General features: G+C 50.6%; 1 protein-coding gene across 3 annotated transcripts; it reads left to right on the top strand.

Annotated features, from left to right (window-relative positions):
- Positions 1-10,979: 10,979 nt before the first annotated feature.
- Positions 10,980-20,547, top strand: RPP40 (ribonuclease P/MRP subunit p40). 3 transcript variants are annotated; one of them, XM_052648916.1, is made up of 9 exons: positions 10,980-11,118; positions 12,920-13,064; positions 14,294-14,362; positions 15,035-15,130; positions 15,228-15,371; positions 15,990-16,115; positions 18,345-18,534; positions 18,661-18,795; positions 19,805-20,547. In XM_052648916.1, the coding sequence occupies exons 1-9, from the start codon at positions 10,996-10,998 to the stop codon at positions 20,001-20,003; spliced, it is 1,227 nt and encodes a 408-aa protein (XP_052504876.1). In that variant the 5' UTR covers positions 10,980-10,995; the 3' UTR covers positions 20,004-20,547. The 3 variants fall into 3 exon arrangements, with proteins under 3 accessions (XP_052504876.1, XP_052504875.1, XP_052504877.1); XM_052648915.1 differs by having other exon boundaries at positions 18,339-18,534; XM_052648917.1 differs by lacking the exon at positions 15,228-15,371 and having other exon boundaries at positions 18,339-18,534.
- The last annotated feature ends 3,192 nt before the right edge of the window (positions 20,548-23,739 follow it).

Raw genomic sequence — 23,739 nt, 5'->3', positions numbered from 1 at the left:
ACACATGTGCTGACAAAGCAAGAGATTTGCTTGGGAAAGGGCATCCGGGCAGAGAACAGGAGGGGAAGGGAACCCAGGAGAACAGCTCTGCCACGTGGCTTGCAATCTCGGGTTTTGTGGTGATGGGATTAGTTTCTGGGCTGTCTTTAGCCAATCATTCTGACTCAGAGTCCTTCCTGGTGGTGCATGCCTTGTTCAGCCAAATGGATGCCAGAGAGGATTCTGGGAGATGGTCAGACACGTGGTATCCTTTTGACCTTTCCCAAACTTCCAGTTGGTGGTGGCTTATTAGTTCCGCATTCCTTACCAGGACCTCCTGTCATAAAACAACTCATGCAAATAGTTACTGTGGTGCCTGGCCAGGGTGGACGGTTTCAATCAGTTGCTTCCCCTAACAAAAGCACATCCTATGGAGCCTTGTCCACTCAGCTCCATGCCCTGCATGCCCAGCAGACCCCGCTCCCAGGGGATCACCGAATGGGACTCTCCCTGAGGCCCCTTTCAGCTCGTAGCAGGCTGGGCTCCTGCGGCTGGAGCTTTCAGGCAGGACCTCAGAGGAGGCGGCAGCCTGGCGGCTGCTGTCTGAGCTCCGGAGCAGAGGCTCAGGGGACAGGAAAGAAGCACCGTTGGCAACTGCACATGCTGAGGGCCCGGAGCCTCAATTTACCTAAAATCGAGTTGGGGAAACAACTCCAGGGTGCAGCCACCCAGGCCCACCCTGAGCAGTAAGGTTGGAGTGGTAGGCCCCATTGAGGTTTTTGCTGTCTTTTTTTTTTTTTTTTTCCCAATGCGGCAAAAAGTTATGTAAAGGTTTTAAATACAGGCTCAGCATGATCTGATTTACACACTTGAAAGATGTACGTTTTTGAAAGACTCTAGAACTTCTCTAGTGGTCCAGGGGTTAAGACTCCTCACTCCCAATTCCAGGGCCTGGGTTCAACCCCTAGTTGGGGAAGTAAATCCCACATACCTTGCAGCATGGCCAAAAAAAAATTTTTTTTTAGTAAATTAAAAGACTCTGGTGTTAGGTTGAAGAGGAGATTGCGAGGATAAAGCCTAATGGAGGAAAAACTGCAAATGTATGAGCTTATTCACTAGTCTTCCTGAGAGATGACAGGACACCCAAGAGAAGGGAACCTGTGTCCACACAGACCCCGGCACAGGAATGTCCAAGAAGGACCGTTCATAGTAGCCCCGCGGTGGAAGCAACCCTGACGGCCACCAGCTGACCCGTGGATAAACACAATATATGGGTTATCCACGAACCGAAACCTCAGTTAAACAGTCGGGCGACCAGCAGGGGGAGCTCTCACCCCTGCAAGGCCAGGCGGACACGTGGACTGCGCCGACAGTCTGGTGAGGACCAGCCAATGAGAGGCTGGGGCTCTGTGTACTAAGCCCGCCCACCTTCCTCTTTCCTCTACAGAGGGCCTTGCGCGTGGCCGCCAGGCTTGAAACCTGCAGTTGCAATTTTCTGCTGATGCTGAGTAGACTCGTCTTTGCTGGGAAATACCTGGCAGTCTTTCCACTTTTGGTCAACCTTTGGGCGGCCTGTCCGGGGTCCAGAGAAGACCCCCGGCCGCTGAGCAGATAGGTGCAGTTCCCACCCTGAGCTCATTGTCACTCACTGCTTTCCTCGAGGACCCTGGATTTTGAAGGTGCGTCTTTCTCCTGAGCCCCATCTCCTTCGAGATTTAAAGCTCTCCAGGATTTAGTCAGGACGTTTGCTAAAGCTTTATCCTTTCTGGTCAAGGTCTTGCTCTGTGTGCAAGGACTCATTTGGCACTTTGGTCTGATTTGAGATCAAGCCCATCCAGCTGGCACTGTTTGCCTTTGGACCATGACTTTGGAACACACCTTCCCCCCCCCCCCCCCCCCCGGCTCCTCTGGGACCAGACTGCCCCCTTAGAACTTCTGGTCTTAGGCCTGTGGGCTGTTTGAGCTGTTTAGCCTGTTTGAAAATGACTCTCGGGAGTTCCCTGGTGGTCTAATGGTTAGGAGTTGGCACTTTCTCTTCCAAGAGCCCAAGTTCAACCCCTCACTGGGGGACTGAGATCCTGCAAGCCAAGCGGCGAACAAAAATAAAATAAAATTGGTCACTTACCCCTCTCTGCCAAACAAACCAAAACTCGCCTCTGAGGAGCTGGACCCTCGTCATATGAGTATTTTGAGGGTGCCCCTCCCTCCTGTTTCGTGGTTGTTGTTGTTCAGTCGATAAGCTGTGTCCAACTCTTTCCAACCCCATGGACTCTGTCCCACCAGGCTCCCCTGTCCATCACTACCTCCCGGAGTTTGCCCCAGTTCATGTCCATTCAGTTGATGAAGCTATCCAACCGTCTCATCCTTTGCTGCCCTCTTTTCCTTTTGCCCTCAATCTTTCCTAGCATCAGGGTCTTTGCCAGTGAGTTGGCTGGAGGAGAGAATGGCAAACCACTCCAGTATTCTTGCCACGAGAAGCCTGTGAACAGTATAAAAAGGCAAAAAGATATGACACCGAAAGATAAGCACCCCAGGTTGGAAGGTGTCCGATAGGCTACTCGAGAAGAAGGGAGGTCGCTTATCAATAGCGCCCTTCTACTAAAAGCCTCCTAATACCTGTCTGATATTATGTCTTGAACCATTGTCCGTCCTCATGCACGTTTCTAACTAAATGGACTCACCTGACCAGAAGCAGTTTAGAACAGCAGGAGCAGGGACCCAGCCCCTGGCCACCCAGTGCCATCTCCGTGGTGGCCCCAGACCTGGGGGCCTACCCCAGCCCGAACTTATCTTCTTAAAACTCAACTGGACAACGATTCTGCTAAAATTTCCAGAACTGAATGGAACACCTATTTCTATTGGTATTTTGAGGCTTCCAAATGTTGTCAGGAGCCTCTGCAAACTGAGATGTTAAGATTCACTGAGGCAAACAGACAATAAGATGAAGTGGCTGCTCCTGGCTTGCTTGTCTCAGCTCGGCCCCCAGCACCGTCCCCCTCCTCTCTGTCCCTGCCCCCAGCCCTCCTCTACACCCCCACACTCATTCTCTTGTCCAGCTTCCCTTTTTCTCTGAGATTCTGCCCATTCCCTTTTCCTCTAAACTGGCCCTTTTAAACTTAAGCTTCTGAAGACCCAGAGGCTAACACCTTTTTTATGCTCCATGGACTTAAAGCTCAGCTGTGAGCCATAGCTGAAGACCTTCCTAAAGTAACCACAGATGGCACTCACACATCTGCTGGGGAATCTCATAGTCGTGCAAACCCATCCACCCGATCTCTCAGGCTTCTGCCAGCCAGTTCCCGTGCTTGTCAGTGAGGCCAGGCCCCGCATTCAGTCTGCCACGAACTGGCAAGATCCCGAAGGGTCTCTAGGATTACAGGCGGGAGACCTGGCCATTAACTTACATGATCCGACTTGGTCAATCACCCAGTGACGTCATCAGGCCATTCCTAGGACTTTCCCAAAGCCTGCATTTGTTGTTTGTTGAATATTTATTGATCTAGCTCACTGCACCAGATCCAAGTCGCAGCACACGGGACCTTTGATTGTCACTGCTGCATCGGAGTTCTTTAGTTGCAGCCTGCAAACTCTTAGCTGTGGCCTGTGGGACCTAGTTCCCTGACCAGGGATTGAACCCAAGCCCCCTGCATCGGGAGCGCAGAGTCTTAGCCACTGGACCACCAGGGAAGTCCCTAGCAAGTACCTTTTTGCCTCTCCTTGGGAAGAAAAACAACTCACCTGGACAGTAATGCCTCAGGATTCGCTGCTTTCCTGTTTCTGGCAAATCCTAGAGGCCGACCTGTTCAGTACCAGGTTCCCCAGTGGTTCTGCCGTGTTGCAACATGTGGATGAAGTTGCCTCTCTGCTCTCCTTCTCAAGCCTCCGTACAGGAAGACTGCCTCCAGTCACTAGGGCTTTTAGCCTTAAAGGGACATAACGTCCAAGAAAAATTGCAGTTTGCCCAAAACCAGATTCCATATTTAGGGCATCTGATATCAGAACCAGAGCCCCACTAAGGTCCAGGTAGACTTCATAATGTTCCAGGTTTTCCCAGACCCAAAACTCAGCACCAACCGTCAGGTTTTTCTCGAGCTAGCTGGTTATTGCTATAGCTGGATTCCAACTTTCTGTTTTGGCCAAACCTCTGTATGTTTTACTAAAGAATAACAACCCAGGCCAATCGTATGGGAAGAATAGGGCTACATAGACTGTAAGACCTTAAAGGAGAGCTTGCTGAACCCACCTGCTCTTGGGCGTTCCAGTTGCCTGATTCCCGGCTTCCTTTTTGTACAGGAAAAGGAAGAGAATGCCCTTGAGGTGTTACCCCGAAACAGGAAGTTCGCCACTGATCTGTAGGGCATCATAGCCAGCAGCTGCCGCTTGGCACAGGGGCACCCTCTGTTGCCTGAGGGGTGTTCCCGCCACTGTCCTCTGGTTCTGGAGCTTTTGAAAGAGCAGAGTTGGTGACGGGTTGGCATTGGGGCTTGAGACGGAGCAGTCCGGTCCTTGGACCCAGAAGTGTCGCCTGTGTGGACAGCAGCAGCCTGGAGCGAGGCAGGTCCAGACAGGGAGACGCAGCTCGGGAGTCACGGGTGGGTAGGGCGCACCTGTGCCAGGAGGGCTCGGGCGTGCTGCCTCGTGTGGGGCTTCCGCGGCGGGCGGGCCCGTGGGCAGAGGCGGCAGTTGTCCTGAGATTAACCACTTGGCTGCTGTCACGGAGGTGGCCTGGGCCGCCGTCCTGATTGGGCACCTTCCCACTTCTCCACTCTGATGCCGTCTCCTCTCGCAGCTGGCCTTCAACCACTCTTCCCCACCCCTCCCATCCCAGACAGGGCCCTGTGCTCACGTCTTCCTGTGCTCACCTGTGCCTGTGCCCACGTGTGCCTGTGCCCACGTGTGCCTGTGCCCACCTGTGCCTGTGCTCACATCTTCCTGTGCCCACCTGAACCTGTGCCCACCTGTGCCTGTGCCCACCTGTGCCTGTGCTCACATCTTCCTGTGCCCACGTGTGCCTGTGCCCACGTGTGCCTGTGCCCACCTGTGCCTGTGCCCACCTGTGCCTGTGCTCACATCTTCCTGTGCCCACCTGAACCTGTGCCCACGTGTGCCTGTGCCCACCTGTGCCTGTGCTCACATCTTCCTGTGCCCACCTGTGCCCACCTGTGCCTGTGCTCACATCTTCCTGTGCCCACCTGTGCCTGTGCCCACGTGTGCCTGTGCCCACGTGTGCCTGTGCCCACCTGTGCCTGTGCTCACATCTTCCTGTGCCCACCTGTGCCCACCTGTGCCTGTGCCCACCTGTGCCTGTGCCCACCTGTGCCTGTGCTCACATCTTCCTGTGCCCACCTGTGCCTGTGCCCACGTGTGTCTGTGCCCACCTGTACCTTGCTCTACTTGATACTGATGGTGAGTGGTTTCCAGCCTCTGTGCCCCCCTAGGACAGGGGTTCTCTCTTTTCTGTAAACATTGTATTCATAGCCAGGCTCCGCGTACACGGCAGGCAGACAGATGGGTGGTTACTGAACTGGAGGAAAACTTTAGATCTGGTCCACCCTCTTCACTATTGGAATCATCTTCCCCACCCCTGACCCCATGGTTTAAGCCCCAGTGACCAAAACCCCAGGTGGCATCCTGGGTCTGGACCTACAGTGAGACACACCCAGGGAAAAGGGCACAGGAGTGAATTTCACTGGCCTGGTTCCCAGTCTTGATTCTGCCCTGAGCTCACAGTTTCTCTTTTTAAGAAAAAATCCAGCTTCAACTCCCTGAACTATTTCATTTTTTAGTATTTTTTAAAAATAATAATCCCATGTCCTAGAAGGTATGTTCACTTCTTGGCCCCCAGGTGGCGCTAGTGGCAAAGCCTCTGCTTGCCTTGCAGGGGGAGATGTGGGTTCAGGCCCTGGGTCGGGAAGATCCCTGGGAAAGGGCATGGCAACCCCCTCCAGTGTTGTTGCCTGGACAGAGGAGCCTGGCGGGCTACAGTCCACGCAAAGAGGGGTCACAAGGAGTCAGGCGCGACTGACTGAGGGAGTGAGCGCTTGGCCCCACCTGGGCTTCCCAGGTGGCTCCGTGGTGAGGAACCCACCTGCCAGTGCTGAGACGCAGGTCTGGCCCCTGGGTCAGGAAGATCCCCGGAAGAGGAAGCGGCAGCCCACTTCTGTATTCCTGCCCGGAGAATCCCACGGACGGAGGAGCCTGGAGGGCTACACTCCATGGGGTCGCAGTCTCACACAGCTGGGCACACGCACACACACCAGTCTCACCTGAAGAGCCCACACTTCCGTGAGCCTACGCCCAGGAGCCCCACAGGGTGTTCAGGATGCACATCAAGGGAAAACTTGCCCGCTTTCCGGAGAAGGAAGAAGTAGCCCTTGGGAATATGCCCAGAGAGTTCTGTTCTTCACAAAAGCCCTGCCTCAAGGAAACTTTCACCAGAGCCTCGCCTCCCTGGGAGTAAGCAAAGCCTCACAGTCCTGAGAAGGCGGTGCACCTCACTCAAGTACTCTCGCCTGGAGAATCCCATGGACGGAGGAGCCTGGTGGGCTGCAGTCATGGGGTCGCTGAGGGTCGGACACAACTAAGCGACTTCCCTTTCACTTTTCACTTTCACGCATTGGAGAAGGAAATAGCAACCCACTCCAGTGTTCTTGCCTGGAGAATCCCAGGGATGGGGAAGCCTGGTGGGCTGCCGTCTATGGGGTCGCACAGAGTCAGACAAGACTGAAGTGACTTAGCAGCAGCAGCAGCACAGTCCTAAGGGAGGGAAAGTACCCCTCTGCAGTCCCTCCTGGCCCTCCAGTCTCACCTGAGTGGGATGAGGGTGGGGTGGAGCAACTCACAGACCCGGGCACAGCCCCACTGAAAGGTCTAACAGGCATTTCACCACCACATCGAAAGGCACCACGTCAAGCACAGATGACAGTGGGAAGAACTGAGAGCCTTGTCTAAGAGAAAAACTCTAGGAGAACCCAGAGAGGATGACGGACAGGAAAACAAGGACACAGAGGGAATTTCAGCCTCCCACACCTCCTGCTACAGCAGAGAGCAAACACAGCTTAACTTCCAGCGGTGCAAACATGCCTCACACTAAAAGCATATTTACTCATAGGCAGGACACAGTGTCCCATCTTTCAACAAAAAGTTACAATGTGTTCTACAAAGGGAAAAAACACAGCTTGAAAAGACAAGAGGAAGCATCAGAACCAGACTCAGATATGGCAGAAACTGCAGCATGACTGGCTTAGGAATTAAAATAACTATGATTAACATGCTGAGGGCCCTAATGGAGACAGCGGATGCCCTCAGAGGACTCGCTCAGTCATGTCCAACTCTTTGCACCCCATGGACTATACAGGCCAGAATACTGGAGTGGGTAGCCTTTCCCTTCTCCAGGGGATCTTCCCAACCCAGGGATCGAACCCAGGTCTTCCACATTGCAGGTGGATTCTTTACCAGCTGAGCCACAAGGGAAGCCCAAGAATACTGGGGTGGGTAGCCTATCCCTTCTCCAGTGGATCTTCCCGACCCAGGAATCAAACCAGGGTCTCCTGCATTGCAGGCAGATTCTTTACTGTCTGAGCTATGAGGGAAGCCCACTTTTGAGAACAGGTGGGTAATATAAACAGAGATGGAAACTAAGAAAGAATCAAAAGGAATGCCTGGAATCAAAACTAATGTAACTGTGAGACAACTACAGAAGGTGTGACATGCAAATAACAGCTCAACCAGAAGGGAAAGAGAAAGGAGCAGAAGAGATATTTGAAGTAATAATGGCTGAGGATTTCCCCCAATTAATGATAAACACCAAACCACAGATCTAGGAAGCTCAGAGAGCGCTGTGCAGGCAAATACAAAAAAAAAAAAAAAAAAAACCTAAAAAAAATCCTACACTAAAACATGTTGTATTCTAACTGCCGAAAATCAAGGACAAAGAAACGCTTGAAGAAAGCGGAGGAAGCAAACACCTTACCCCTACAGGGACAGGGATAAAATTTCACCTGATGTCTCACAAATCATGCAAGCAAGACTGAAAAATCTCTTCAACTTAGAATCCAGTGAAATTATCCTTCAAAAGTGAAGGGACATGCACTTTCTCAGACCAACAAAAGCCACAGGAGACACCCCCCTCCCCCCAGCCACAATGGCCGGCAGGCTGGGTCAGTGCTGTGCATGGGATCTCTTCAACTTAGAATCCAGTGAAATCATCCTTCAAAAGTGAAGGGACATGCACTTTCTCAGACCAACAAAAGCCACAGGAGACACCCCCGTCCCCCAGCCACAGTGGCCGGCAGGCTGGGTCAGTGCTGTGCATGGGCTGTGTGTGGGGACGGCCCAGGACTCACTGATGGCCTGAGCCTGACTGAGTGATGACCACCTGGGCTCCTGGGCCACAGGACAGCCCCGCTGGAGGGCTGCATCGTCCACGGGAAGCCCCCGCCCTCAGCCCACCCATCCACGGCTGCATCCTTCCCCGGCCCGTGAGCTTGTGCCCTAAACCTCGGGCTCTGCAGCCTCCCAGGCTCAGGTTGGGGCCTCTGGTTGGAGACCCTGTGTCTCTCGACAGTTCAGTCGTGGGAGAGATGAGACCACCAGCCACGGTGGGCAGCACTCTTCAGAGCTCCTTGTGAGTCAGCTTGTCTGCAGGCCCCCGAGTCCTCTGCACATGAGGGACAGGGTCCTGATCCCAAACTCCACCCCGACACCTGGAGGGAAATGGAGCTGTCCAGAGTGCTGGAATCGCTGAGCCTGGACGGAGCCCTGTCCAGCCCGAGGGGCTGTGCCCTACAGGCCTGAAGCACACAAAGGCTAGAGCCTCGGCTTCAGGAGGAGCCTGATCCAGGCCCAACAGGAGGGCGGTGGCACCTCTGCTCTCCTCAGGAGCTGGAGAGCAGACAGGGAGCGAGGCCTTTGGGCTGACCACCTGCTGTCTGCTGCAAACCCACCTTAAACTGGACCAGCCCCTCCCCCGGGCCAGTCCTCTGTTCACGTGCAAGTTCATTTATCCAAGTCATTAGTATTTTGACTCTTGATGGAATGTTAGGATCTGGTATGGAAATATGGGTAAGAAGTATTTGTTAAACAAACGTATTTATGGGGCAGCTACCGTGTGCTTGAATGGTGCGAGAGCTGGAAAGGTGAACGGAGTATGCCCATTGTCCTCCAGGGGCAGTAACTGGTTGGAGAGTCATTCACATGTATTTATTATGTGCCCAGAGCCCAGCAAGTCATAAAGAAACGTCTCTTTATTGTTAATCGGTGTGTGGTGCAGACAGGTGTAGAGGCTGGGCCCTAGATATATGTCATGTTACTCATATATTCAAGAGATCGTCTGGATGCTGACTGTAGGAGGGCAAGGCAGTCGGGAGGCTGGCATTTGCAGTGACCAGAGAGAAAGGCGGCCAGCAGTGGTTGTGGACTGGAGACAGCGCGGAGGGGCAACAGAGCCATTTTGATGAAGTATTGTAGAGAAAAGCTGAAGTTTACACGCATAGGAGTTACACTGAGCCTTCAAAAGTTAATACAACAGTTTCACCTAAAGGGCTTGTTAGAAAAGCTTCATGTTGCTTTCACACATTACTGGTGGACCATCAGAATCGCAACAGTCACTTTGCAGAGCTTTGGAGTACCAACCTAGGAGAGGTCCACCTCTGACGCTGCAGGTCTAAGAGAGGCCACTGCTACTAAATTGTGTGGTGCCCATGAAGCAATGCCTTAAGCATTTTACATGCTAATACGATATTTGTAAGTTGTATCTAAGTGCCTTGTTGTGATTTAGGAAATTGGGAGTTTTTTGATCAACTTGCTATTCCTTTATCATTCTTCCTATTTAAAATAATGGAAAATTGGTGTCCCTTAGAATATTTGCAGAGATAATCTGACATTTGAGGCACAGGAGTAATGGTGAAGAACTGTCCAGCCTTAGTTTTGGATGAGATTTACACATGTGACTGGCCTGAGTTGCCATTTCCTCCTTTAGGGGATCTAACCCTCATCTCTTGTGTCTCCTGCATTGCTAGGTGGATTCCTTACCACTAGCACCACTTGGGAAGCCCAGACTTACACATACTTATCTTCTAAATTGGGCTTTCCAGGTGGCTTAGTGGTAAAGAATCCGCCTACAATTCAAGAGATGTGGGTTCGATCCCTGGGTCAGGAAGATCCCCTGGAGAAAGCAATGGCTACCTACTCCAGTGTTCTTGACTGGGAAATCCCACGGACAGAGGAGCCTGGCAGGCTACAGACCATGGGGTCGCAAAAGAGTTGGGCACGACTGAGTACTCATGCATCCATGCATCTTCTAAATTATTTAACTTCTCTTGTTCCATCTTTTAGTAAAATTGATGCTCCAGAACGCTGTACCATAAATATTCTGTTGTTTTGCATCCCCTCTGCATAGAATTGGGCTGTGCAGATTCCAGTTTGAGAAGTGTGTAGTATAGTACTTACAGTTGGTCAGAAAGATTAGGTGGAAAAACGAATTATCACTATAACTTCCAATAGCAACAAATTATTAAAAGCAGTTCCAAAAGGCTATTTTTCATTCTTTTTTTTTTTTTTTTTGGTTGCACCGGCTTGTGGGATCTTCATTTCCCCAACCAGGGATTGAACCCTGGCTCCAGCACTGAATACTAACCCCTGGATGGCTAGAGAATTCCCCAAAAGGATATTTTTTAAAGGATCTTAAAAGTGGTTTTGAAGAAGTCTTGAGGAGTCCTATTGAAGGTATTAGACACAAACCTCCTTGACAGTTTGGGAAGGGGCAATCTGGGGCCCAGAGGAGGGAGTCTGGCCAGGGAATTCATTCCGGGCAGTGCGCCTTTCCTTTACCCATCAGAGAGCTTCGGCTGAGGTTCCGGAGGCCTAGCCCCGCCCCCAGCGCTAGCCCCGCCCCGGCGCTAGCCCCGCCCCTACCCGGGCAGCCTCCGCACGTGCGCCCTGCCGGCACTGCGCACGCCCGCGGGGCGAGGGAAGGGGCGGGGCGAGCGGAGCCTGGAGGGTCTGCGCGGGGAGAGCATGGCCACGCTGCGCCGGCTGCGAGAGGTGCCCCGGCACCTGCTGGTCTGTGAGAAGTCCAACTTCGGCCATGACAAGTCGCGCCACCGGTATCTCGTGGAGACGCACTATTACAATTACAGGGTGAGTCCTGGCCCTGGGGCCGCGGATCGCGCACCCTCCCTCCCGCGGGCGCGGGAGGCTGGGGGAGAGCCGGGCTCTGCTCCGGGGGCCCGCCCTCGTCGCGCGGAGGGGCGGGGCCCTCGCTCGGCATGCTGGGAGCTGTAGTCTCTCCGTGGCTCCAGGCTCCTGTGTTGGCTCGCTTCAGGAGCACAAGTCCCAGGGTGCACCGGTGCGGGGCGGTGCCCCGCCGTCGGAGGGCGGGGCAGGGTTCACGGGGCCTCTGGTCTCTTACTGTGGCCTGGCCCCGCCCCAGGCGTGCTGCGTCTCGGGGGCGGGCCCGGGAGACGGGGGCGGGGCCAGGGCGGGGCGGGGCGGCCGCCCTCCTTCCCTGCCGCTGGGTTCTTGCACCCGCGCGCCTCTCCGGAGCGGCCAGCCCAGTTCCGCCCGGGAGCTGCTTGCTCCTCTAAACCGCTTACGGGCGCTAGTTTGATCCCTGAAAAGCTCTTTCTTCCGCCCGCTGCTCTCCGCCTTGTCCATCCAGAGCGCCAGGGCGGCATTTGTGCAGCTTTTGGTAGAAATTCGCCTCGGCGGCCTTGCCCACAGCGATGTTTGCTGGTGTTCCCTGGAAGTGTCGCCCGCCCCGGGGCCCTTTTCGCGGCTGAGGCGTCAGTGGGGATGGTTACTGGACCTGCTGAGGGGAGGAGAAGCCCCCTGACTCCCGGGCAGTGTCTGCTGGGAAGGCTTCACGGACCCGTGCAAGTGGGAAGGCCTCCAGACTAGACCTTAAAGTGGAAGCGCGTGAAGCCTCGCACACTTTTAAGCTGATCAGCCTAATCTCAGCTCGGCCTCACTGGCCAGTGTCTCAGACACAAGTGGCGACCCCGGTTAGTGTCCCCGCTTTGGGAGAGTGGCCTTTTTCAAGGTGTGGAGCAGCCGGGCACCGCTTGAAACCTGTCGGGTTGAACGTCTCTGCTCTGGATGGATAGCTCTTCGCAGACAGCCGTCTGGGAGGTGCACCGTGTCCTCCCCAGCCCACGTGCAGAGCTTTTCTGTCGGGACAGTGGGAACACCAAGCTGACTTCTGCTTCCATGTGGCCTCTTAATAACCAGTATCCCTAAATTCCTTACGCCCTAAGGGACAGTTCCTCTGATTCCAGCCAGGTACCAGGATACACAGATCTGGGGATATTCACTTGTACTTGTTGAGTCCCTAAGTCATGACTTTTTGCCCCCGCACGGACTGTAACCCGCCAGGCTCCTCTGTCCATGGGATTTCCCAGGCAAGAATACTGGAGTAGGTTGCCATTTCCTTTTCCAGGGGATCTTCCTGACCCAGGGATCAAACCTAGGTCTCTTGCATTGGCAGGCAGATTCTTTACCACTGTATTTCCCTAAAAATTAATTAATGTAGTGACAGGAACAGGACATCAAATATATTGCTTATTTTCAAAAGATAAAATGCAAGCAAGAGTTTCCCATTAAAATTATTTTTTTCATTCAATTTTCCTATACTGTGCACTTGAATTCAGAAATGGAAAACTTAACTTGTTGGATTTCTCTTTTCCTGAGATTAGTAAATTAATTTCAGACTTTTGCTGAAGGTTGTGGAGGAATGGTTAGTAGCCTTAATTATGTTGTATCACCACTAAATCCTGGGTGTTGATCTGCATGAAAATAAAACTTGTTGAAACCTATAATGGAGTATAATTTGCAAAAATGCTGACTCACATGCTATATACATGAAACTAGTATAATACTGTAAGTCAACCATGCTTCTATTATTAATATAAAAATAAGGTTTTTATGTTGTATATTCCATTAGGTTTCATTTCTGATTCCTGAATGTGGGATACTATCAAAAGAACTGAAAGATCTGGTCATGGAATTCGGACCCTATTACTTTGTGAAGGATTTACCTCTTTATGAGTTAATCACACACGAATTCATCAATTCTTTTGTCACGAAAGGTAAGAGAAACCGCGTAGTGTCTGTGAACATGGTGGGATGCGGAAGGCCAGGGAGGCCACATCGCACTTCCGGGGCTCCTGCCTTGTTCGAATCACACGGACGGAGCGCGTCTGCGAGGCCAGGCGTGTGCAGCCCGCCCTCCGCCCCTCAGTAGCTCAGCCTGCCCTGTGCATCCTCAGGTTTGGTTTCTGATTCCACGGGTCCACTCGCGTCCCGTGGGGGGTGTTGCCACACCAGGCTCGTGCAGAGGAAAAGCTTTCCGGCCCCGTGTCCAGATGCAGTGCCGTCGGGCATGGCCGCAAGATCCGCTGTGCTCCGCGCATGCCCACAGCAGCCGTCTCAGCATGCTGGTCTCCTGATGCGGCCACACTGCCGTCTACACGGCCAGGTGCTGACGGGAGCCCAGCCTCTTCCGCTTGGACCCTGTGGCCCTCATCCCATCTGTGTCTGCTGGGTTGACTGGCTTGTTCCAGTTGCTTCCTGGGAGCCACTCGTTTGAAACCATTCCAGCGTCTTTAAGGATCCGCCCTCACTGCAGGCATCGCTGCACAGGAGCCGCTGGCCTCTTGTCGTCGGTCTCAGCGACCCGATTCCTTTCGTTGGTTTTGAGCTGAGGACTTCCCTGGCGGTCCGGTGGTTAGGACTCCAGGCTTTCACTGCCCAGGGCCTGGGTTTAATCCTTGCTCGGGGAACTAGATTGACACAAAATACATGGTGCAGCCAGAAAGAAAAGCTTGATGCTCTAATTGCTAATGATGTGGGCCCGGGCACGGCAGGCACTTTTACCTGCGTGACTCGACGTCACCCAGCAACAACACTGTGAGATGGGCCTGCAGCCCCATTTTACAGGTGAGGAAATTGAGGCTCAGGGAGCCTGAGCAGCTCTCTTGACGTCACACAAGCTCTTGGCAGGTTTGAGTCTCACCTGGAACTCAGCCTGGCTGGTGTGTGCGTCCCCTGCCCTTGCTCCCTGGGCCTGTCTGCAGCGTCCGCACAGCTGCACGCGTTTGCCGTGCCGTGGTAGTCGGCTTGCACAGACAGGCCCTGGGTGGGGACCTGGACGAGCGGTGCCTGGCCTCACGTGTCCTCCACCTTCACTTTGGCTGGTTTAGGGTTATTGAGAGCAGGACCCATAACCCAGAGGATTGGTTATCATGTCAAACTAATCCACTAACTTTGCAGGTGTGATTTTTTTTTTCCTGAATTTCTCCTCTGGGCTGTCTTTCAGGTTCGTGCTATGCGCTGACATACAACACAAATATTGATGAGGATAATACTGTTGCCCTGCTCCCAAATGGTAAGCACACTCGTTTTTCCTTCATTCTTAAGGAAATGCATACTGTAAAAAAGAAAAAGTCAAAATCATACAGGTGTGAGTAAAGTGACGGTCCACCCTTTCATCCAGCTCGCCTCAAACTCACTGCCATTCTTAGCAGGCACTCTTATTAGCAGGTAGGTATTTATTCTTCTAGACACATTCTATGAATTTAAAATCACACACACAGGTTGTTCCTTTTTTTAAACAAAACATATATTATGTCACACTCTATTATTTCTCAATTACCTTTTTTTCCCCAAGGTGTGTATCCCAGACATCTTTCCATATTGGTGCATACAGTTTTAATTTACTATTTTTAAAGTCTTGAAAATATCCCAAAGAAGTGTACCATAATTTGTTTATTCTTTCTTTAATAAAAAGATAATTTCTAGTTTCACTATAATAAAGAATGTCTTTGTACATGTACTTATAAATAATACTCTTGTTTATAAGTAAGATATATGTGGATAAATACTACGCTTGTATTATAAAAAGATCTTTGTGTGCACTGGTATTTAACTGCTCAATTTGCCTTGCTTTCTCTTCGAGAACATGTTATATTTATATTTTATTTTATTTTTTAACACCAAAAACATGAGAACGCATTATGTGTTCAATGTCTCTTCATGGGAATTATTATTTGATTTATAGGGAAATTAATTTTATCCCTGGATAAAGACACGTATGAAGAAACTGGACTTCAGGGCCGTCCGTCTCAGTATTCTGGCAGGAAAACCATGAGATTCAGTAAGTATGGTGCTCTCTCCGTCAGTTTCTAAAAGGTGGTATCTTCTGTAGCAGCTCGAGTTTTCCTGCTTGAACTGCTTCTGTTCTCTTTGTGCAGAAGCAGTGTGGCTTTGCCTCGTCTTTAAAATTCCTTATCAGAGAGGCTCTCACGCGACCGCGTACGACTGTGAGATTCGACCGCATCTTGTAAAGGTCGTAGGCGGGGGCCTGGTCTGTTATATGCCTGTGTTTCGGGTCACAGGTTCGAAGTAACGAACTCAACTTGTTCTTCAGTTTTTAAGTTTTGTGTTGAAGTGTGATTGATGTGCAGCGTTGTGTTAGAGAGACTCGGTTATACCTGAATAGGCACTGTGTTTCGTATTCTTTTCCACGATGGCTTATCACAGGATATCAACTGTAGTTGCCTGTGCTCGACAGTAGACCTTGTTTACCCAGTCTACATATACAAATTTGTATCTGCTCCAACTTGGTCTTAGCAAAGAATTCCCTTTAATTTTCCCAAGTGTTACGATTCCGCTAGAAGTCACCCGTGACTGAGGAGGTGTGGCTCTGCTCACTGTCTGCTTGCACGTCGGTGGTCACGGCTGCCCCCTGCACGGCTTGATTAGAGTTCATCTCTGCCCTTGGTCTTTGGGAAAAGTGTGAATTTTAAACCCCTGTTGTGATTAGCTCAAGTCCTGAAATGCCCATCAAAAGCAGAGTTTTGGTTTGGTAAACCAAAGGGAGGGCAAGGAGGACAAAGTGACTCTTTTCATCCATGAATTTTCCAAATCTCCTGATGTTTTTAATCCAGCATGTATTGCATGGTGCAAGCTGTGTGTGTGCGCATGAACTATTAATTCCTCTCCATTTTTTAAAGTTGTTTCCATTGATCTGATGGATTTATCCTCTAACCTGGACTCTAAGAAGTATAAAAGAGTATCTTGGGCCTTCAAAGAAAAGAAGCCGTTGAAGTTTGATTTTCTTTTGGCGTGGCATCAAACAGGTATGAAAAATAAACTGTGTAATAACGATTCAGTGGTGTTGAAATCTAGTTGTTAGCTGCAGGGGTGTAGTGAGGATGGCATGGTGATTCAGCCTACTGGTCAGGGATGCTGCGTGCCTACATGGATATAGGTGTCCGCCTCTTCCTTGCCACCCACAGACCATAACCCGCCAGGCTCCTCTTTCCATAGGATTCTCCAGGCCAGAATACTGGACTGGGTAGCCATTGCCTTCTCCAGGGAATCTTCCTGACCCAGGGATTGAACCTAAGCCTCCCTCACTGAAGATTCTCTACTGTCTGAGCCAGCAGGAAAAACCCTTACGTTACTTAAGTTTTACCAAAAAAAGTGAGAGTAGTGCTTAGCATGTGTCTTGCAGCGAACTTCCATGGAGGTGGTGGGTACCCCGGGAGGGAGAGGGCACCCCCAGGCTCCCTCCCCCAGAACTGCACTCAGCATCTTATCCTCACGCCGTCAAAGCTTTGAACTGGGTCTGTAAGCATCTGTGCTTTGTCTTGATGTATTTCACACATCTGTTAGCAAGCTGTGTCTTAGGTGATTGCCTCTTCGCTTTGTGCCATTTCGAACTAACCAAAGGTTTGGTAGGGACACTCTGCTTTGGGACAGCAGGGAGCCTGTAAGCTTGGTTAAGGAAGCTGTGCGGTCCCTCTGGCATCCGTGTGGTTCAGGATCGTCCAGCCGTGCAGCCGTCTGCCTCCGTCTCCCCGGGTTACGTGTCCGTCCAGAGCTCTCGAGGATGGTCCCCTAGCAGCTGACCTTTCCCGTTTCTCTCCTTCCTCCCTCCAGCTCAGCTCCAGCAGCCTTGGCCGGAATGTTTTAAAGTAACAATTCTAGTGATGTACACAAACTGCTTCTTCGACATTGCAGGGTCATAATCAGGCGTGTTGTTAAATGTCAGATTAAATTTGCTGTAACTTCTACATGATTGAAACAATACATTGTTCACCATACATTCTGATCTGTTTACAACCACCCTGTACCTCACTCCTTTGTGAAGTGTTATCTTTGGTCCAAACCAAGATTATAAGGAATCAGAGCATCGTAGTTACCGTGGTGTGGTTCTCTTTCTTGGAGGAGAGGAAAGCCCTGGGTCCGTTTTGGAAGTAGGCCCCTCTGTCTGCTCTTCCTGGGAAGGCCATGGTCCCCGGGTCCAGCAGGGTTGCCTGCGTGAACCCTGGGTCTGCAACACCTCAGTGCAGCTTCTGTGTGTGTGGTGTGGCCCCAGGGCCGAGAGGCTGGCATCTCAGTGGCCTGGCGTCTATGCAAGGCCTCCTGTGTGTTGGGTTCTGGAGAGCTGTGTGTTCTAAGACTCCTAGGAATTTTAGGGGCTTGTTGAGACCTGTGAGAGGTCTGAGGTTTTTGCCCTACTTGCAAGCTATGCAGTTAGCCTGCGCTGTCTCTTGGGCACTGGCAGGAGATGCGAGACCCCCAGGGTCAGAAGCAGAGGACCGAATCACTCCCAGCAGTCGCAGCGGCCAGAGCATCAGCATTTGCACCAGTTCACCAGGTCCTGGTTCCTGCAGGGGGCCGCTCAGGCCGGTGATGCTGGTGCAGGCAGGGGGCGGCTGTTCAGAAGGGCAGCCTGGAGCCTCAGGAGTGCAGACCTTTTATCCTGGGCAGTGAGCCTGCTGATCTCTGCCCTGGAGGGAGGGAAGCGGGAGGGAGGTATTCTTTCTAACACGCTGGACTGTTCGCAAGCCTGACCCATGCTCCAGGGGGTCACTGTTTCCGTCTTCCAAAGCCACCGGAAAATCCTTCAGGACCCACTGGATCTTACTGGGTATAGAAGGCAAGCTGGACTGAGGTTCTGCCCCTCGGCTCCCTTGTGTCTCCCGTTTCCAGAGTGAGCAGAGGCGCTCCTTTCTCTGTGTGTGTGGAGCTCACTAATTTTATTGAAGCATAAGCAAAGCTTCAGGGTTTACTTACTAGCTCGAAAGTTGCTTAGTGGAGCGGATGATGAGAGTAGTGTGGGTTGAATCTGAAAGCATTCGGATTTTCCAGGAAGATGAATGTTGACATAACTTCAGCTCTAGGAGCTGGAAGCAACTGAAACGGTTTTACTTTGAGTAAAGCTTTGTACAGCGCCCCCTGGTCTGACCTTACCGTCCCTGCTTCCCGAAACCCTCAGGCGGGAACAGGGTGGGCTCAGGGACTCGCTGAGCGCGTTCACACTCTTCAGTCGGCCTTATTTGGTGTGTCTGAAGGTGCAGAAGGATCCATGATGTCATACTTTTCCGGTTACGGAATTCAGGAGCATCAGCCAAACATAGCGCTGAGCACGACGCGGGACCTGCGGTGCCCCGTGCTGCGGAGCGGCCTGCTCGAGGGCGAGCCGGAGGCAGCCTGCAGCGCCCACGAGCTCTTCGACTGGCTGGGCGCCGTCTTTGGTCACGCAGACCTGTGCGTACGAGGGGACCCCCAGGTCCTGGCGGGCTGGGGCTGGCTTCTCATTTCTAATGGGTTTAGTACTCTGAAAATGATGGAGTGGTGGATATAAAGGCGTCTTTCTTTTTTTTTTTCTTACAGAAATAATGAGCCTTATAATTTCGTATCAACCTACTGCTGTCCTCAGCCAAGCGCAGTGGTGGCCCAGGCGTCCTTGGGCACCATCACTGGTTTCATCCTCCCGGAGCAGATATGTGTCCTGTTGGAACAGCTGTGGTGAGAACGCCTTTCGTCTGTCTTGGCGTCTGCACCTCCGTGATGTTCTGGGGGCAGCGCTCCGGACGCAGGTCCCGCAGTCCTCCGGCACATGTGTCCTTTTTCCCCTCTTGCTTGGGTTCCCGTGCAGTAACGTCATCACCATGCGTGATGTAATTAGTTATCCCTGGTGATGTTGCTGCATCCTTGTCCTTTCGGGAGGAGAAGAGCTGAACTGTGCTTCTTGAGAACAGACTGCTGGCTCTCCTTGCCCTGCCTCTCCCAGACCGTTTCAGCGCAGTCAGAGTTACAGGATCGCTTAAGGAAACAGCGGAGCTCCACAGACCACATGCTGGTCTGTTTTACGTGTTGGAGTTCTGCAAAAGGCTTCACTTTTTGAAATGAGTGGGAAAAGGAGTTGACCACCTCTGAATCCACATCGCAGCTAAGATCCAGCCTAGCCCTAACATCTGTGAGTCCCTGGACACCAGTGCCATGCCCCGGGCTGTGTGGTGTAAAGCAGCACTGAGTTTCCATTCCAGGAGGCGTCACATAAACTGTAACTGTTGAGGCTTTTCCTTTTTAAATCCAGCATCTCTTTTTCACATTTATTGCTTTGTGCTTTGATTTTCCTCAGTAAGAAGGTTGACGTTTCAAACATTTTAAAAGAGAAACCCGATATTCTGCGGCGTTTCAGTCCACAGAACCCCCGAAAGCAGGACTCTTAAGAGGAGAAGGGTGCTTAACACAGTTTGTGGAGATGCTTTTCGTTCTTTGAACCGTATATGCTCTCCCACAGTAAGGGTAGGAGCCGCTGGAGTTTGGCCTGTGCATTGCACAGCGATGAACCTTTACTGAATTCACAGCATCGCCCCAGGAGGTGAATTTCTGTCTTCTAATTTTTATGAATAAAAGCTTAGGTGGGAAGCTTCATAGGAGCATCAGAAATGCCACTTATCCTGAATAAGTAAAAAGGAAGATAAATGTCCCTAAGTCTCCCTGTTTATTAAAAAGTGTCTGTCTTTTTCAGTCGCTACTTTGATGAACCGAAGTTGGCCCCGTGGGTGACGCTGTCCGTTCAAGGCTTTGCAGACAGCCCTGTGTCCTGGAGAGAAAGTGAGCACGGTTTTCAGAAAGGAGGAGAACATTTGTACAACTTCGTGATCTTTAATAATCGGGACTACTGGCTTCAGATGGCCGTGGGGGCGAATGACGGCTGTCCGCCATAACAAGCACAGAATCTGCAGCCACGCTCGCCGGTGTGCGTGTGTCGTCGTTCGTGGCGGCATGAGGACAGTGGTCGCTCAGACTTGGATGCGGTTTCTCAGGTCAGCGCCCGCCAGCATCTGCTCTGGACTCGGGCCCCTCCTCTGCGCGCAGCCAGGCCTGCTGTCCAGCAGAAGTGTACAGCTGGTGTCTCCTTGTCCGTGTGAGCCCAGGGGGTGGGTGACTGCCTGGTGCCTTGGGCCAGGATGGCCAGGGGCCCGGGGTTCTGGGACCATTGGGTAAGATGTGCGCTGTGACTGTAGCTTTCTCACATAATAACAACAGACAGTCCTTACATCCTGCTTAGCAGAGCCAGTTCTGCGTTAAGCGCCATTTGTGTGTTGCCTCGCCTGGGTCTCACGTCAGCCCCTTGAGGGGCATAAGCCGCTGAAGTCACCTGCTTGTGGGTTCAGGACTGGGCCTCAGGCCGCTGGTTCCTGCTTCTGGGTCAGGAGGGATGTTTAGATGCTGCACATTGTTAAAGAGCGAGTTACGGTAACATACAAGGGAAGAGAATCTGGAAAAGAACATAAATATAATATATATTTACGAAGAAAGTGAAAGTGTCAGTTGCTCAGTCGTGTCTGACCCTGCGGCCCCATGGACTGTAGCCTATCAGGCTCCTCCGTCCATGGGATTTTCCAGGGAAGAGTGCTGGAGTGGATTGCCGTTTCCTTCTCCAGGGGATCTTCCCAACCCAGGAATTGAACCCAGGTCTTCCGCATTGCGGGCAGATTCTTTACCCTCTGAGCCGTATACATACACACACACACACACACACACACACACACACACACACGTGTCTAAAACTGAATCCCTGTGCTTTATACCTGAAACGAACATGACATCATAACTCCACTGCAGTTTTTGTTTAAAAACGGGATTTCTCTGGCAGTCCAGTGATCAGGATGCTGCACTTCCCATGCAGGGCGTGCAGGTTTGATCCCTGATCTGGGAACTCAGGTCTCACAGGCCACATGGAGCAGCCAAAAAATTTTAAAAAAGGAAGAAGTTGAAAGGACTTTCTTCCCCAGCAATAGGACTGATAAGGACCCATTGAAAACTGCTTAAATTTCCAGAATACCTGTCAAGAGCCGTTTTTAAAAATGTATCAGTGAGCTGGAAAATAATTAAGAATTTTCAAAAGCTAAATAATTTGGCCACATGAAATTAAATCAGAAATCAATAAAGAAAGATCCTTCAATATCCCCAAATATTTGTCAGTGAAATAACTCACAAGTCAAAGAACAAATCTAAAGAGAAATCAGAATGTAATTGGAAATGCATTTTTTAAAAAACTAGAATTTGTGGGTTCTTGGTAAAGCAGTAGTTAGAGGGTAACTTGTAGCTTTAAATGTCTGTATTAGAATGAAAAAGAGGTTTTCTATCAGTGACGTCAGTTCCCACTTTAAGAAGCAGTGAAACAAGAGTAAGTCCAAAGTAAGCAGAAGAAAAGCAATAATAAAGGTCAAACTGGCAGCCGATGAAATGAAAGAGAAAGATTAATCCAAAAGCTTGTTCTCTGGGAAAATCAGTAAAACTGATAAATCTGCAGCCAGATCAGTGAGGGGAAAAGGCCAGATGCCACTGTGAGGGGCAGGAGAGGTGGCGTCACTGAAGACGCCATGGACAGCTCCAGGGAGTGTTCAGAGCACCTTTGAACTTATTTAAGAACATAGGTGAAACTGGTCACTTCCTTGAAGGACACAAATTAACAGAGCTCCCCAAGAAGAAATAGGTAAAACTTTTCTATCACCCCTGTGACTTCAGTGGTGAGTTTTAGCAAACGTTTGAAGAGATAATATCAGTTCTGCACCAATTCCACCACTCATTCTATGGGGTCAGCACTACCCTGGTTTCAAACTTAACCTAGGTATTTTGGCCAGACAAAAAGCTACCAAACAAATATACTTTAGGAACATAAGAGTAAAAACTTGAAGCAAAAGTTCAGTGAATTAAAACCTATGATACGATTAAAAAAAAAAAGTAATATGTCATGCTCATGGGGTTTATCCTAGGAATGCAGGGTTCATGAAACATTCGCATACCGTTGCAATCAGTACTAGAAAGGCATTTGACAAAATCCACTGTCGCAAAGAGTTGGACACAACTGAGCAACTAACACTTTCGCTTTCACTCACACTGTCTACTTCTGGTAAAAAATCCGGCAAACTAGCAATAAAGGGACTTTGCCCAATCTGATTAAAAGGCACCTGCAGAAACCCTACCGCTCACATCAGACTTAATTGTGAAGGCCTGAATACTTTCGCCCAGTGGGAGAAATCGGGGATGTCTCTGTTAATCATTGTATTGGAGTTTCTAGACTGCAACCAGACAAGAAACAGAATTAAGAACATCCAAATTGGAAAGAAAAAAGTACAGTTGTTTTGTTCAGAGATGACATTATCATCTATGTAGAAAATTCAATGAGATTTATAAATAAGGTATTAGAACTAATAAGTGTATCGAGGCTGCCGGATGTAAAGTGCAAAAATCAATCATATTTCTATATCTAGCATGAACAGTTGGAAAGTGAAACGAAAAACATTTACAATAGCATAAGAAAATAAGGTAGTTGGGAATAAGTGACAGAAATGTGCAAGACCAGTTGTTGCGACCCCATGGACTGCAGCCCACCAGGCTCCTCTGTCCATGGGATTCCCCAGGCAAGAACACTGGAGTGGGCAGCCATTTCCTTCTCAGGGGATCTTCCCGACCCAGGGACTGAACCCATGTCTCCTCTAGCAGGCGGATTCTTCACCTCTGAGTCACAGGGAAGCCTAGACATGGGGCTGTTGGAGACCTAAGTAAACGGTGCTGTTACACCTTGCTCATGGTCAGGAGACTCAGTATTGTTAAGCTGTCATTCCAAAATACAGGCTCACCATAGATTGAATGCGACCCCAGCAGGCTACTCTGTGTATGTACGTGAATTGACAAGCTGATTCTAAAATTTTTGTGGAATTGCAAAGGACCCAGAGGAGTCTCCAGGGCTGTTTTAGAACGTAACGGTGCAGCGCCCCGAAGCCTCTAGTGGCCCAGCCTTTCTCTGCCAACGTGATCTCACTTCCCAAGCAGGAAGTCAGGAGCTGGTGTTTTTCAGTGAGTCCCATTGTGAGCTATAGGGGTGCCTGCTGTCAGAAAGAAGTCTTGTAATAAGGAACTTAATTTAGGAGGTCCCAGTTGTTGGGGGCTTCCCAGACGGTGCAGTGGTAAAGAATCTGCCTGCCAACGCAGGAGACTCGGGAGATCGCCTGGAGTTGGAAATGGCAACCCACCCCAATTTCTTGCCTGGGAAATCCTATGGACAGAGGAGCTGCATAGACTGTGGTCCACGGGGTCACAAGGAGTCAGACACGACGGAGCACACACACGTGTAGTTAACACTGGAAATAAGATTTATTGCTGTTAATTCTTTGGACTAATCTGTGGTTGACTAGGTTTTCCAAACTATATCTGCTGGTTAATACCATTTTCAACTATTTTCCATGTAAAGTTAAATATTTGGTATAAAAGGGATTTTAAAAGGCTGAGTGGAAGAATTTATGTCAGTAGGAAAACAGACTTTAAGAAACAAGTGTCAGGAGGTTTCTGGAAAGAAAGAAACAAACAAATTACCAGTCAGTCTCCTTAAGTTTGAAGTGTGGGCGTCGGTAACGCAGCAACCAGCCAAAAAAGCCAAGCTATAGACGTCCCTTA

The sequence above is a fragment of the Budorcas taxicolor genome, chromosome 11 (assembly GCF_023091745.1).
Source record: "Budorcas taxicolor isolate Tak-1 chromosome 11, Takin1.1, whole genome shotgun sequence".
Taxonomy (NCBI): domain Eukaryota; kingdom Metazoa; phylum Chordata; class Mammalia; order Artiodactyla; family Bovidae; genus Budorcas; species Budorcas taxicolor.
This window is presented reverse-complemented; position numbering and strand designations above follow the sequence as displayed.